The following is a 16,682-nucleotide window of genomic DNA, read 5'->3' as shown; positions in this document are numbered from 1 at the left end:
AGATCTTCCTGTCTCAGCCTCTAGAGTGCCGGCACTTTGCAGACAAAGGCCACGGTAACAACCCATCAATTTCCTAGTTTGTTCAATAGCCCTTTCTAAGGCGGGGACAAAGAGTTATGAGGCCCCGAAGCCAGCCATCCCACCGCTAGCGCGCTTTACACCTTTCTTCTTCTTTCTTTCTTAAGATTTTATTTATTATGTATACAATATTCTGCTTCCATGTGTATCTGCACACCAGATCTCATTACGGATGGTTGTGAGCCACCCTGTGGTTGCTGAGAATTGAACTCCGGACCTCTGGCAGGGCAGTCGGCGCTCTCAACCTCTGAGCCATCTCTCCAGCCCCGCTTTACTCGTTTCTGGGAACACCATTCTGGAGGCTCAGCAGGCAACGGTACTTACCCGAGTTCTATCCCCGGGCCCCTCGTAAAAGGCGGGAGTGGGGTCCTGACCACACAAAGTTGTCTTCCGACTTCCCCTCCCACGCTGTGGCAGGTGCATGCACGCGCATCATACGTACACACGGGAATTACGTTTTTATGCTTAAAAAAAAAAATAAACCACGCTAGAGGAGGCATCCCACGCCAAGCGGGGCACGGCTTGGCCGTCCACGTGCACGATGGGTCCGAGGCCGGAGCCCCGGGCAGGGCTGGACGCGCCAGGTTCGCGGCTCACCTCGGCCGGTGAGGCGCGGAGGCCCACCGCACCTCGGTTCCCCGCGTTACCGTAGCAATCAGCCGCCGCCAACGGAAGCGGAACCTGCGTCTGCAAGGGACTCCTTCCCGGCGTGCCTCGGGCGTCAGAAGCCCCGCCCAGCGCCCGTCCTGTCATCCTGGTGTATCCCGGCAGGCCTCGACCGCCCCCGTGAGGTCGCGCCTCTCATTGCCCTTCAGGCCTTCTGCGTGACTCTGATGGACGTCCAGTGTGTCCAATCAGCACGCACAGCGGCCGTCCACGCTCACTAGCGAGCCTGTAGGACGCGGCTTCCAGGGACGGCCCCCCGTCACGGTGTGGGCGATATGATTGGTGGAATGGAGCCAGTCCTGTCCAATCACGAGACTCAGCCCGGAGTCTGTCCAATGAGAGCCTCTGGTGGGCCGGCCGTACGCCGCGGCCGCAGTAAGCCCCGGGGTGGCGGCAGAGGCGGTGGGTAGCGAGCGGGCATGAGCGCGTCCCTGAGCCGGGCGGCGGCGGCTCTGCTGCGCTGGGGGCGCGGTGCGGTCGGCGGTGGCGCGGCGGCGGCGGCCTGCCAGGGGTGGGCGTGCGGGCGGCGAGCTCGGGCGGCCAGGCGGAGCAGCTGGACGCGCTGGTGAAGAAGGACAAGGTGGTGGTGTTCCTCAAGGGGACGCCCGAGCAGCCCCAGTGCGGCTTCAGCAACGCCGTGGTGCAGATCCTGCGACTGCACGGCGTCCGCGACTACGCGGCCTACAACGTGCTGGACGACCCGGAGCTGCGGCAAGGTCAGGCCCGTGGGATCCGGCGGCGAGGGCGCGGTGAACTTGAGCACATCCCCGAAGAGCCACCCGGGCTGGGGGGTTCGCGTCTCCTCACCTCGGGGCGAGCTGTCGTCTCTGGCTGCGGCGGAAGAGGGTGGTCGGTAGCATGACCCCTCCCCGGGTCAGCTTGCTGAGGGGGACCCGCCGCGAGTACCCGCGACTTGTTGGCACACTGGGGACGGTTTGAGGGTCTTGGAAGCCAGCGGCCTACTTGCTCAGTGAGGGACTGGCACTGTTTCAGGTTTGCCCGTGTGTGCCCGATGAGGTCAAAGGCTGGCCTCGAGTGTCAGGGACTGGCTTCTTGCTGCAGAGAGGGTTGCACCATAGTCCAGCTGGACTAGCGTCGGGATCTGATTTTGGGGGAAAGACACGAACTTTGGGTTTTAGATACTGTAGCACAGAAGGGCAGTGTGTGAGGGCTGGGGCTCGGGACAGACTCAGAGGGAAGAGGAAGCCGCCACGACTTCTGACCCCCACCAGATTAACAAACTGCCTCGAGGTTGGGGCCCGAGGGACAGAAGACGGAACTTCCAGCCAGACCTGTGACTTTTCACTGGCCCTGAGTTCCCAGGTAACCCTACTCAGTCTTCTGCTTGCTCTTGAGTGGGGAGGAGAAAGGCCAGGCAAGAATTGGTCAAGGTAGGCCGAGTAATGGGAAAGCTGCTCCCTTCCTCCGGCAGTGGAATCTGGGGAAGCCTGTGCTCTAGTTCCAGGTACTGAGTAACCCCCCTTCCCCATCTTCCTGACCTAGTGCTCTGGTTTGATCACCCTGCCCAAAGGAGACTTTTCTGTGTTAGAATGGAGTGTTCAGCGTTTGAAATTACTGACTACAGCCATTCCTCACATGGCCCTTCTTGATGACGTGGGCTGGGGGCTGTGGAAGGCAGATTTGGCTTGGGATCTTCTGTGGTCCGTCCGCAGTACAGCCCAACTGCATTTCCTTCTCAGTAAAGTGAAGATTATGACACCGAACCTGGCAGAGTCCACGAGGAAACGAGAAAATAAAAAATATAGCTGGACTAGTAACTCAACGTCTGTACTCCCAGCACTCTGGAGGCTGAGGCAGGAGGATCACCAGTTCAAGGCCAGACTGCACTGCATTGTGGGAACTCCCCTATCTCCTCATACACTGTACATAACAGTTGGCACCAAAGGCACCCACTAAATGGCCGCTACTGTATTATCAAACTTGATGGTTTCCAAAGTGCTTTTCTCCATGTTGTCTCATTTAGCCAACCCCACATTTGCTCTCTGTGATCGTATTGATGGCCAAGCTCCAGGGTAAAGCAGAAGGAAGGCAAGTTAATGCTACCATGCATTATGCTCAGAACTCCATGTTTTCCTCCTCAGCTAACACTGGCTGTTTGTGAGGCTCTGGGGTTATCTAGCTCAGGACAAGCTGTAGTTTTGGGTCAGGGGTGGCTCCTTGCTGGGGAAGATAAGCACCGACTCTGCAGTCTGAACTGGGACCTACTCACAGTCGCCCTGCAAGCACGATCTTAGCAGACAGTTGTTTTGTGGATATCTTGCTTAATATGAAGTCTGAGGGTCTTTGGTTTAGAATTTATGTTCCTTGGTGTAGTGTAACTACCGGCAGGCTGTAATGGAATACAACTAATATGAGTACTAAAAGCAAGAGGTTTGCTGTCTTCCATCTCAAGCATCTGACCTCTGATCTGTGTAATTAGGTGCTCAAATGAGAGAAGAATTTAACCCTTCCTTTTTTGAGTTGATATTTTGTTGTTATTACTCAATTTATTATTATTATTATTATTATTGAGACAGGCTAGCCAAGCTGGCCTAGAACTCACTGTATAGATCAGGCTACCCCAGAACTTGAATTGATCCTGCTGCCTTCAAGTGCTGGAATTACAGGTGTGAGCTATCATGCCCAGCCACAACCCTCCCATTTCTTGACTGTTGATTTCATTGGCTTGTTAATGTGGTTAATAAATGTGTTATCCAAACAATTAAGCATGTATCTCCTGTGGCTTAGAGAAGTGAAGTTAGCGGAGGGCTGACATTGGACTGGGCGGGGTGATGTGAGTGTGCTCCCCCACTGGGGCCTTTGTTAGCCAGGTTAGGCCTTTACCGTGTGGAGACTCTTCAAGTAGTTGTCTACACCCTGTGTTTGCTAAGGGGCAGGGAGGCAGGCAGCTCATCTTCGCTTTGCCAGGCAAGGAGGTGCCCTCCTACCTGTCCTACTGCAGCATGGGGCCTCTGTAGCATCGGCCCTTCCTTGTCCCTTGTGTCAGAATTTCCCAAAGGGCCCTGGTTCTAACCCAGGATCCAGGAAGTGTGGTGCAGAGACTTTCTGGTCCTTACTTTTATTACCTGGGGTACACACAGGCCACAGCCACAGGGCTCTTGAGGAACTCAGGACACAATGTAGCCTCATGGTTCCTTGGGCTTGTCACTGCTGGCATCGTGAGATCCTGCCTGTCTGCACACAGCGTTTCACCCTGTGGAGGGCAGGGGCTTATGCAATAAATAGCCTGTGGTGTTGGGAATGCCACTTGAGCTGGGCAGGCTTTCTGTCACTGTTGTTGCGACTGAGGACTAGCATTACAGTCACACCACAGTCAGGTCACAGTCACACAACACATCGCAGACTCCTCTGTGAGTGCTCTCACAGTCCTGTGTCCATCCCCATGTCCTCTTTACATCAGGAATGGTGCCTGCCAGATTAGGAGGTTGAATGTTAATAAATGCATAACTCTTAGCCTATTTTTTCTTGTCCTTATAACTTGTAAACTTTTTGACACATAAGCCTATGTGACATTGCCATATGTGTGTACATTACATAACACCATCAAGTAGCTGGCCTGGCTGTCACTTTGGACATGGTGATGTTCTGGTGTTGGGACATTTGGAGTCTTCCCTGTTAGCTGCTGTCACCCATAGTTTCTCACTGGCTGTCATGTCTTTTAGAAGCTCCTTGAATCTTACTTTTCTTCTGCACCCTTCTCCCAGTTCTCTTCCCCATGGCCTGTGTTCATGAAGCAGTGCCTGAGCATTCAAGGCAATAGTTAGGCACTTACTACTCTGGCAAATATTGGAGGTTGGATTCTCAATTGTGTGTGTGCCCTTCTGTGGGCCAAGCCATGTGCTGTGGGTATCTGTCACCAGCACTTTGGAATTGTAACAGTCAGTGTATTGGAGATGAGCAGAGCTGTTTCCCTTCTTCCAGAGAGATAGTCTAGAGTGGAGGAGACATACTTCCTCTGTGAAGGGCCAGGAGGTCTGTGGGCTCCCAGGTCCCCATCTTGTTCATTGCTCTGTTGTTGAAGGTTGAAAGTAGACTTGGATGCTGTATAATCAGTGAGCAAACTGAATTCAATAAAACTTTATTTGCAAATTCAGGAAGAGGGTTAGCCTGATGCCAGCTTGCTACCCCTGGCCCTAGAGGCGCCCCAGTAAGACAGGATACATGTGTAAGGTGTTCATGACAACGTGACTTGTGATGGAGACGAACCCACAGGATGGGATCCTGGTCTGTTAGACTGGATTAGCAGATGGTAATTCAGTGCTGTAGGGTAAAACTATACTGTGTTTAAAACAAACTAGATCCTGGTGTACTTGCCATGACTAAATATCAGAAACACACTTGGTCAAAAAGTAAGTGGCAAAGAGTACTGATGGCACTGTACTGTCTATGTATGCTGATGTCAAAGGTGTAAGTCAGTCCCTGTGCATAGATGTGCGCAGGACAAGCTGTGGGGAGGGTACAAGGGTTCCGAGGCTGACTTTAGACTTTAGAAACCTGGAAGCTGTCCTGGATCCACCACATGCTAACTCTGTGACTTTGGGCGAGTTACTTAGGCTCTCTGAACCCTAACAGCATCTTTCAAACAAGGATAATTATATTATAGGTCTGTAGCGGTTAAATAGGATTATGTATGGAAAATCCTTAAAGAGTGTGAAGTTCTGTACCCTGAGCTCTGCAAATGCTACTTTCCTCTTACTGTGCGGAATACCCAGCTTGTATCATTCCTGTGTTCTTTCCCCATGCTTTCTTTTTACTGTGTTGCCCAGAAAAGCCCTTCTGTGACAAATAGAGAAGACAGACCCTTGATGGAAGGGTGGTGGTGGTGGTACATGTACCTCCATAATCCCTAGCCACTCTGATAGGAAGTAAATCATTTCACCAATTACATATCGTCTGGTCTTCTCATTAAATCTGCAAGGCAGCGTAGCTCCACTTTGCAGCTGAGGAAACAGACAGGGCTGTATCCAGAGGCCAGTGAGCCCGCTCTGCTAGCCTGTGTGCCTGAGCTTTGTCTACTCTGTTCCCAGCCTTTGCTCTCCTCTCCTGAGACTCTGCTGTATCCATGCTGAGATCCCTTAGTCTCCAAGGTGGGAGAAAGGAAGGAAATGTAACCCTACAATGTGGCACACCTAAGATCACAGAGCCTGGTATGTGACTTGAGAACTAGTCCACACCTGAAGTTCTACTGTGAACCTCTTCCAAGGACTAGGAAAACCAAGACAATGTCATTTGCTGAAGTGCTTCAGTGTGGAAAGCACCTTCTGAAAAAGGACAGAGCAGGGGACTTTTTACATGTATTTTCTCCATTTTATTTTTTCTGGCTTGATAAGCTGTAATGCTGAGGAGGCAGGCACATGTATGTGGGTACAAGTGCCTGGGGTGTGGACACCAGAGTCTGTCTATGTCAAGTGCCTTCCTCAGTCACTCCACCTTGATTTTGAGGCAGGGTCCCTTACTGAACCTGGAGCCAGACTGGCTGGCCAGCAAATCCCAGTGACCCTCCTAGCTCTGCCTCTAGAGCTGGGAGATTACAGCATGAGCTTTGGTGCCCAGCTCTTTCACATGGGTTCTGGGGTCTCAAACTCAAGTCCTCATGATTCAGGGCGAGTACTTTGGGGACAGCCATCTCAGCCTGGGAGTGTTGATTGCTTGTCTTCCTGTTTTTTGTTTTTGATGGAGCAGTGAAATGTGACCTGAGTCTCTCAGCACTTATGCTAGTGTCTCTGTTTAGTGTCTCAGCACTCGGTCCTGAGTTTGATCACTGTTGTAGACAACGTGATTAGCACTAAAACCTGTTCTTGGTCTGATTCTCTAATTTTCATGAGTTCCTACCTGACTGTCACTAAATGCTGCAGTTTTTGAAAACTAACTGGGAAGTAAATAAGCCATGTTTAAACAATCCTTATGGTCCATTTTAGTGTTTCAGGTATGGACGATGGTCTTCATTACTGGAAGTTGCCCACTTTACTCTCTGAGAAGGATCAGATGTCACCAGAACTAGTGAAGGTCATAAAAGCCAGGGTTTGTGGCTCACACCTGCAGATACAGCGCTCTGGAGGCTAAGGCAGGAGTAGCTGCAAGTTTGAGGCTAGCCTGGACTACATATGGAATTCCAGGCCAGATTGAGCTAAAACAAAAACAAAACAAAAAAACCTCCCAGCAAGCAACAGCAGCAAAAACAATCCCAATGACCCATCAGTCAGTGTGTGGCACCCTGAATACTGACTGCCAAGATACTGCCATTTGTCCTTGAGGCAGAGTTCTTGAAATGTCTGTCATGAGGGAAGACAGTAGGCAGAGTAGAACTGCTACAGTGTCTGGTCTGAGAGCCACTTGTTGGCAGCTAGGTGATGGGTGTTCTGGTGGAAGACCCCCCAGGAACACAGTCCTCAGTAGCAGAGCCTTACATGTGGGACCAGCCTAGCACCTGGGTGATGTGAGGCACTATAAAATCACTACCACCTGGCCAGCTAGCCTCCCGCTTCCTCCACCGTGACGTCCCTTCCCTGATGGACTATATCAGAGGGCAAAAGCCAAAGAAAGCCCCTCCTCCTTTGGAAATAAATGATGATGATGATGGAAAACAATTCATTCTTTTTTCCAGCAAAGGTTTTTACTAAAATCAGTGACACTGTTTAGAGTTCAGTGTGGCTTGGGGTGGTCCTCAGGCAGCAAACATATTCATTTTGATGTTTCAAAGCAGTGGACCCTCAGCAAGAGTCAGTGTTTCCTGTGGAGGAAAGCAGAGCTGTAAAACACAGAGACAGCAATGGTTCGGTTCAGGAGACTGAGTGGGAGCTTGTGTTTAAATGGTTCTTCATTCCCACACCCCACCCCAGTCATAAAGGAAAAGATTTGCAACTGATCTATAGGCTGTTTGTACTTGAGGGTCAAGTTTAAAATGCAAACAAGAAAGAAATCCACATGACCCATGTACTGAGTAGGTTTGGGGATCTATGGCACCCCACCCACGTCAATATGACACAAGCCTTGGACTCTGCAGGTAGTGTAATGTGCCTAGTTACTTGATACTGTGAAGGCTGCTAGGATTTGCCCTCAATTGTAGCCCCCTCCCATTCTTGAGAGGACCCCTCTGTGAAGTCCAGGCCAGCCTTAGCTGAGTGCTGGCTTTACAAGTGCAACCACACCCAGCCTGTCACCATCTCTCAGTGTTCGCTGTCTGGAGAAGCAAGATAAAAGCTGTGACTCGGGCTCCTTCCAGCACTGTTATTTACAGCAAACTCAGAATGTTTAAGTTTTAAAAGGAAAATATATTGTCTCCTGAGACCATTGTGATGTAACACAAATTGGTAATTTTATTTGGAAAACAAATATTGATATAGTAGTAAGAGTAAGTTTATCTGCATTAAAAAGCCCACTGTGGCTGGGTTTTAGATACCTGTACTATTGTATTTTTTGGAAGCACCTGCTCACTTTGTGTGTTTGTATGCACATTTTGACCATTTGAAAACACTAGCAATAGTATTTATGTCTTTGTTAATTTGTTTGTTTCTGAATTGAACCTAGGGGCTCGCACTCATGCTAGCTAGCTAGCTAGCTACTGAGCTATGTATTCCCAGACCTTCAAAAAATTTTTGTTACATTTATTTTGTGTGTATGTGTATGTGAGCACACACGCACGCATGCACGCAGCCATACTAATCACCCTGGGCTATATACCTATATCTGTCACTAGGCTCAGCCTATCCAGGGAGCTGAGAACATGTGGCTTAGGAGTTGCAGCCATAGGCCAGGGGTTTTCTGTGCTTCTTGGCAATCTTCAAAGGTAATATCCACTCGGCATCTTGAGTGTAGGTCAGGGATGGCCCCCACCACTCGGAGCTGCAGGAAGAAGGCAGAGGTGGGGTCACCCAGTCAGCCAGTGAGTTCGGGTGGATCCACATTTCACAGCACATTGGGAACGAAGCTGGGACATTTTTTTTTCCTGAAAACATGACCTGTGTGGATAATTATAGCTTGGCCTGTTTCACGTGCCTTGGTTAGACAGTTCCATTCCCTGGCTGATGTGTCACTGTTTTACCAAGAGCCTTAACTGATTCTCATGAAAACCTCAGGGGCTGAAGGTTGAAAGAGAAGCTGAGGGACTCTGTGACCAACCTGTCAAGCGATGTGCTGTCCATTTGTCTCTGACACTCATTGCTGGGGGTGGGGGGTGGGGGTGGGGACACCTGGGAGAGCCTGGGTGGGTGGAAGGTTCACTCCCTCCTGATTGTTTCAGTGATGCATCTCCCATCTCTCCACAGGTATTAAAGACTATTCCAACTGGCCTACCATCCCGCAAGTGTACCTCAATGGCGAGTTTGTGGGGGGCTGTGACATCCTTCTGCAGATGCACCAGAATGGGGACCTGGTGGAGGAACTGAAAAAGCTGGGAATCCGCTCTGCCCTGATAGATGAGAAGAACCAAGACTCAAAGTGAGGGCTCCAGGTCCTCGCTGAGCAGAGTGCCCTCTTCATCACATTCGCTGCCAGAAAAGCCTTACCGAGTCATGTCCTGTGCTGTGGGTGCTTGCACTGGGCCTCCAGCCTTGCAAGCAGGCAGTGGTTTTACTTGGCCTTTGGCTCAGAATCCCCTATGGTGAACTTCCTTGTAACCACTGCCCTGTAAATTGGCATTGTAATCCGGTGTTGCTGTAACCCAAATTTGTTCTTATATTGTCTTTTATTCTCTGCCTGGTTCAGGAGTCATTCCTGACTCTTGTGGGTTGGGTTGTAAAGATGGCAAAACCCCCTGATGTTTTTGTAACTTCTTCTATAAGGGAAATGATGAACAGAGAAGAAAATGTGATGGCTGGAGTGTTGTTGTTTTTTAAATAAATTGCCAACACAGACCATGTGTATTTGAGAAATTCCCTGAACAAGTATAGATCTGTAGGATGTCGAGGGTCAGCCACCTATCCTTTGTCTTGTCTTCATTCCCCCCCCCACACACATTTCTCTCTCCTGCCCTCTGCTTCTTACTCCCCCACCCACTCACCTTTCTGTCTTTCTTTCTATACAGCCCAGGCTGGCATTGAACTCCTTACCTAGCCAAGGGGTAAACTTGAATTTAAGATCTCTTGCCTCACCTTCTGGTATGTCAGATAAACACTTGACCAACAGAGGTACAGCCCCAGATCTGACCTATGTCCTCTTATTGTGAATAATTCATTAGCAGTATCTCTCATATTCACCGTTAGGCTACTAGGTAGTGTAGGTACAGTGTGTGTGCCATGGAGCCAGGTGTGACACTGTGCTGGAGGGATGTGGACATGAGAGGAGAACCCTCCACCCCTACTCTTGGAGCCCGTGACAGTAGCTAATGGGGAGCAGGCATCAGCTGGCCTCTTTTTATTCCGTGAAAAAGAGGAATTGATTGGACCTGTGTCCATCTAGCATAGTATCTTGGTGGGACTTCTCCAGGGTTGATCCATCCAGAGGCTAGAGTGGAGGACCTGACTCCTAACCCCATCCATGGGAAGGAAGCACTTCTCTCCCAGTGTGTCTGGCTCTGCCCAAGGCCACATTCAGGCTCCAGGAGCCAGACAGCATTGCCTAGAAGTCACAAAGGCAGGAGGAAGGCTGCCTTTGTCCATGAAAAGGGCACAGAGAATGAATATTGACCTCCCAAAAGCTATTTTAGGGCTTTGTATGTTTAGTCATCTTGAGCTCCACTCTCTTCCCGAGATAGGATTGAAGGAAGGGTGAATGGGCCTCCTGCTGGCCTCCCAGGGTTTGGGATTCCCCCAAGAAGGGAAGGGAAGCTGCAGACCAAGACCGCCCCTCCCCCATCTCACTAGGGACCTGTGAGCCAGATCAGAAGATGACAGCCCTCTACAATGACTATCCTGTGAAGGTGTTAATTGTGTTGATTGCATACTCACTTCTTTTGAGCTGAGCCTTCCTGGATGCCTCACAGGACTTAGAACCCCTTGGAAGCCTTTTGTTCAGCAGGTAAAGAAGGAGCCCAGAAGAGGGACTGTGCTCAGGATCCTGCCTGTGTTGGCAGCCATGTCCTCTGGGAAGAACACCATTAGCAGCTGATTTTCCTGCCTAAGCACAAATGCCAGGCCGTGGGTCACACACATCAGTATGCTGCAGTTGTCCCTTGCTGTCACACTAGCTGTGGGCTGAGTTGCTTTTCCATTATTGCTGCTTTGGCCTTTTCCCTGGATCGGCCTGTATTCCGTAAGGCTCCTTTGTCGAAAACAGGAATGATAAGGATCATATTAGCACACCAGCACTGTAAGCATCCTCTCTAGGATACTGGCTGCACTAGAACAGGCTGCCAGGGGATGATCTGCCCAAAGCCTGGGCATCCATGAGATCCTATCAGAGTCACCCAGAATGTGCCCTCTTGAAGCCCTCCCTGTAAGAAGTGCAATGTTCCTTCCAGAAGTTAACTAAGAATGCTTTCTTTATGATTTGCACACCTTTGCCAAGTAGAAAATTGAAGATATTATCTCAGGTGAGTCTCAATAACTCCGGGGTCGGCATAATTAGAGGTCACTGTGAGGATTAAACAGGGAAACACAAGTTCCTTGTACAAACAGAATCACACCCAGTTCTCTAGGAACATTAGATAGCTTCACACAGATGTGTGGTGTATGCCATTGTGACTATATTGGATTTTTGTCACACTTTCCAAATCATATGTCATTAGTCACTTTAGAAATTGAAGTTATGTTGAGTGAACATTTTTTTTTTTTTTTTTCGAGACAGGGTTTCTTTGTGGCTTTGGAGACGGTCCTAGAACTAGCTCTTGAAGACCAGGGTGGTCTGGAACTCACAGAGATCCACCTGCCTCTGCCTCCCGAGTGCTGAAATTAAGGGCGTGTGCCACCAACACCCGGCCATCATTTTTTTCTAATATTTATTTATTTATTATGTATACAGTATTTTATCTGCATGTATCCCTGCAGGCCAAAAGAGGGCACCAGATCTCATTACGGATGGTTGTGAGCCACCATGTGGTTGCTGGGAATTGAACTCAAGACCTCTGGAAGAGCAGCCAGTGCTCTTAACCTCTGAGCCATCTCTCCAGCCCCCTTTTTTTTTTCTGCAAAAAGATGCTTTTAATAACAATGGATGCACAAAAGGGTTAATGTAATTATCAGAGGGAAGCTCAATATGACAAAAGGAATGAAGAAATAGTGACGGTCACAATGAGATACTTGCTGAGTGAATTACAGAACATTTTACAATCACCAAAACAGCATCATGACTTTGAAAATATTTAATGATTTTAAAACATTTTAACAGCATACATAATAGACATATGCACACTCAAGCATGGTGTGAATGTTTAAAGTCTAGGTTTAAAAAACACCAATCAATTCCCGTAGACTTTGGGGGAAGAGGGAAGAATACAGATCCACGTCCCAATAGCGATTATCACTGAGCGGTGCATTGAAGATGGATTTTAGGGCCAGCAAGATGGTTCAGCAGGTAAAGGTGCTTGCTTACAAAGCCTGATGATCTGTATTCTATCCCTAGGACCCACATGGAGGAAGGAGAGAACTTATTCCTACAAACTTTTTTTTTTAAGATTTAAAGCCCTTTTTTTTGAGATTTAAAAAATTTTAATTATATGTGTGTGTCTAGGTGGGAGTATGTGTGTGTGATGTGGGCGCCCGAGGAGGTTAGAATACGTCTGATCCCATGGAGCTAGAGTTAAAGGCAGTTGTGAGCCACAGCACTTGGGTGCTGGGAAACCAAACTCAGGTCCTCTGTGAGAGTAGTTAGTACTCATGTTTGTCTGTGGAGCCATATCTGCAGCCCAAGAGTGAACATTTTTTTTTAAAAAAAAATTTATGTATATATTTTTTATGTATATAGTCTTCTGGCATATATACCTACGCGCCAGAAGAGGGCACCAAACCTCATTATAGATGGTTGTGAGCCACCATATGGCTGCTGGGAATTGAACTCAGGACCTCTGGAAAAGTAGTCAGTGCTCTTAACCTCTGAGCTGTCTTTCCAGCCCCTCCTTTAATGCTTTTAATGGACATGTGTTCTTTGGGGATCCTGTACCAAAAAGTTTCCATGGGAAGGGCTGCTGGGGCTCTGGAGAGGAATGGATGGCCACAGGACTAGCACCCACACCTGCCCATAGGACCAACTTGAATATGTGCACCCTCAGGATCCACAGGGTGTAGGGAGGAGACCCTGGGGCTGCAGTACCTGATTTGGTACCCCAGTATAACCTGAGGACATGACTGCTCCAAGGCGTGGGTAAGCAGAAGGTTTTTTATTGTAGACGTGAGGGAGAGAACAGCCAAAGGCATCTGGAAGAATCCAGAGCAGAGAGAGAAAGCAGTAGACTGGACTGGGCCATGATGGAAGAGAGAGGGGGAGAGCAAGAGAGGAAGAGAAAGAGACAACCAAGAGTGGGGCAAGTGAGAGGATGCCCCAAGTAACAGGTCATAAGGAGAATGAGCAGCTGGGGACGGGTGAGAAGAGCCAGGAAGTCGCAATTGTGAGGGAGCCAGTGTGCACTTTGGTATACTATGATATGCTAATAGGCACCACAGATAACCATTTGTCCCTCTGCCAGTGGTAAGAGAACTGACTCCTTTATTAGACAAGCCTCACAAGCTCCTCAGAAATGCCAGCATTTGTCTAACTGCCAGAATCTGGGGGAGTGGAGTTTCCTTTGGACCTGACAGAGTCGGACTCCTCTAACCTGAATGTCTCTTTCTGCCTCCCACGAGTCAGCAATGTGATGCCTGTGATGCAATCTCCCACTGCCCTCAGGAAGCGAAAGGAGGACCTAGGAGCCAGGCACTGGGAGTGGACAGTCACGGTTCAGCTGGGTGTGAGGTGTCCCTAGCCCCGTACACATCAATGAAGGAGACAGAGTTGTCTCCTCGGGGAAATGATCTCAGGCCAGAGCACCCGGTAAGGACCTGCTCTATCAGTGTGGTCTCGAGGAGGCAGTGACCCACAGCTGAGTTCAGAGACCAGCCTCCAGTGAGAGCTATGAGTGTGCACCAGTGTTTGGGTGCACATTCTCGCTGGGCACGCTGTGTGTACGGCTCAGACCCAGGTTCTAGAAACTCCTGCATAGTGACTTTCATGTGGTTATCTTCTTTACACCAAGAAACCTTATCTACTACCCTGGCTGGAGAGCAAGCCTCTACCACTCCTCCAGAACTTGTGTCATCTTTTATTCCATAACTTACTCATGACGTCCACCTACACCTAAGCCAGGCTTGCCTATGCGACTCCAGGTACATGTGTTTGGACACAAACGTGCACAGTCTACAGGCACACATACATTCGGGCATCATTTAAAACAGCTGAATGAGGTGGATATTTTAATTGTCTTATGTGTGGGCTTCAACGGTCAGTGCTGTGTCTCATTAGGTAGTGTAATGTTCTGGGTGCAGCGGAGAGGTTGGTGTCCCAGACAAAGGCTGATGAAAGGAAAGCCGAGACAAACGAGCAGCTCGGCCAGCTCCAGGACTTCCCTGGTTATAAGACCAGGAGACAGAACAGGAAACAAAGGGTTGATCAATATAGGGTGACCTTTCGGGAAGGATTAAGGCAGAAAACGTCAGTATTGTGCCAACTGACCCTAAGCTGCTTGGGAATTTAGCTACTGTCTTGCATAGCTCCTGTATCCCTCAGAAGCTTTGTCAGGTGACTGGGGTTTGGTTTGGTGATGTGAAGCTTGGTGTGATTTTCAGATGCTTTGGAGGTCCAGTAAGGGAACCTGCTCCAAAGCTGCAGCCTCCTGTAGTCCTTGTGTAACAAAATATCCGTGTGCATATGAGTGAGTCTCTGTGGGTAACGGCACAGCTAAGCTCACCGAATGGAACTTACAGAAGGGCAGAAAGCATGTCTGTCTTGTCTCATTAGGAATCAATTTACACGCTTTTTAAACAATTAAAAATGTCTTTCTCTTAAATTCTAAGTGGACCCAGCACTTATGTAGTTTTAAATTTGATCCCCAACAGTAGAAGATGGTTGCCTGGGATGTTTTGGGTCTGGTGCCACAGGGGGGTTGTACCACAGAAATCCAGAAGATGGCACTGTTGCTTCCAGAATGAGTCTCTCTCTGCCTAGGTGGCTTCCGCCTGGCTCCCTCCTGTACTTGGTAAGCTTAAGACACACATTCCCCTCTTTCTAGAATTCATATTATCCCCCATAGAGCATACTTATTTCCTCTCATGGAAGTGGATCTTGCTCTGAGAGTGGGGTCTCAGAGCAAGATCCAGAGAGTGGTCCAGAGAGTGGATTTTGGTACCAGTCACATCAGTCTGTGGGCAATGTAACAGACCAGCATCTAGTGGTCTCCTCAGGCTGAGAGCTGTTCTGCAGAGAGGGGAGGAAGGTTGGGGATGGAAATGGACCGGCTGCCACTTAACTTGGATAAGCTAGTTAAATTCTCTGGGTCTCAGTTTCCTCACCGGAGAGCTCCTGCTAGAGAATTAATAAGGGCATGAATGCATTGAACATTTCCTGAAGGCTTATTGTCCAAAGACAAAGCTGACTCTAGGAGTCAGTTAAACCTCTCACATTTAAATTCAGAGTGGAACCATTCCTGCAGGTTCAGATTTAGGCATGGACTTGAATGAATAGGAGATGGACACTGTGGATATAGAAGAGTTATATCTATAGTTTACATATATTACAAGTGGGGGTAGTGCCAGTCTACTGTGGAGTGGTACAATTTGAAATCCATATACTGCTGGGTATGGTGGTACACACCTTTAATTCCAGCACTTGGTAGGCAAAGGCAGGCAGATCTTTGTGAGTTCAAGGCCAGGCTGGTCTCTAGAGTAAGTTCCAGAACAGCTAAGGCTGTTACACAGAGAAACTCTGTTTCAAAAAAAAAAAAAAAAAAAAAATCCCTGTATCATATCTCTTTTCTCTATCCCTCCGTCCCCTCCCTCCCCTTTCTTTATTCCCTATCCCTTTCTCTTTCATTTCTCTACTGGAGGTTGAACCAAGGTCTTGCATATAGCAAGACACTAAACAAGAACTCTACCACTGAGTTATAAATACAGCCCTGGCCTTTTTTTAAAAGACAGGGTCTCATTGTGTTGCCTAGGTTGACCTTGAACTAAGTCTATAGGCCAAGTAGGCCTTGAACTTAAGATCCTTGTCTCTGGGTCACAGGCTGTACCACTAGGTACAGCTCTTTTTCTTTTTCAGTCTCCTCTTATGTGATTTTCCCCCCAGCTTCCTCATGGAGTTTAGAATCATTCTGTCAACAGATTCCCTTTTTAACTTTTGCTAGTCTACACACATTCGAGGCATTGAAAAATAGCTGCAATTTCAGTCTATCCCCAGCCCTGCAAAACATGGGCTCCTTTTGGCAGGAGACACTTCCCCTTGCACCCACTGAGATCCCAGGGCTTTGGTGCTTCTCAGCTGGCTCAGACCCAGGTGGTAGGGCTTGCTTGAGGCCCTCACCTTGGTGACAGGGGTTATTACGATAATGCACTGAGGGGAACCTTGGTGGATTCCATGGCAGGTGAGGTTGACCGAGGCAGCGGGGGTGGGGGTGGGGGGTGGGTGGGGGGGGGGACAGGGGGGGGCGGGGACACAAACATGCCGAGCAGGCAGACAGAGCTTAAGTGAGAAGTTTTGTTAGAAAGGGGAGGGAAGGGGGAAGGGAAAAAAGGTAAAGAGACACAGAGCCAGAGAGAGACACAGAGCCAGAGAGAGACACAGAGCCAGAGAGAGACACAGAGACAGAGAGAGACACAGAGACAGAGAGAGACACAGAGTCAGAGAGAGACACAGAGACAGAGAGAGACACAGAGACAGAGAGAGACACAGAGACAGAGAGGACAGAGAAGAGGGAGACAGGAAAAGTCCTGTCTGCCCCAGGGAAATGGGAAAGAGACCACAGAAAGAGAGCTAAGTTGGTGGGGGGGTGTCTGTCTTTGAAAGGGGTCCTTTGC

At 49.0% G+C, this 16,682-nt stretch overlaps 1 protein-coding gene across 1 annotated transcript; it reads left to right on the top strand.

The window, feature by feature from the left end:
- Window positions 1-1,148: 1,148 nt before the first annotated feature.
- On the top strand, window positions 1,149-9,618 carry Glrx5 (glutaredoxin 5). Its single transcript, XM_027416472.2, is given in 3 exon segments — window positions 1,149-1,232; window positions 1,235-1,460; window positions 9,030-9,618. Coding segments are annotated over 3 exon segments (471 nt in total). The 5' UTR covers window positions 1,149-1,163; the 3' UTR covers window positions 9,206-9,618.
- The last annotated feature ends 7,064 nt before the right edge of the window (window positions 9,619-16,682 follow it).

Source organism: Cricetulus griseus, chromosome 5, assembly GCF_003668045.3.
Source record: "Cricetulus griseus strain 17A/GY chromosome 5, alternate assembly CriGri-PICRH-1.0, whole genome shotgun sequence".
Lineage (NCBI taxonomy): Eukaryota > Metazoa > Chordata > Mammalia > Rodentia > Cricetidae > Cricetulus > Cricetulus griseus.
The sequence above is the reverse complement of the archived record's forward strand: the minus strand, read 5'-3'. Positions and strand labels throughout refer to the sequence as shown.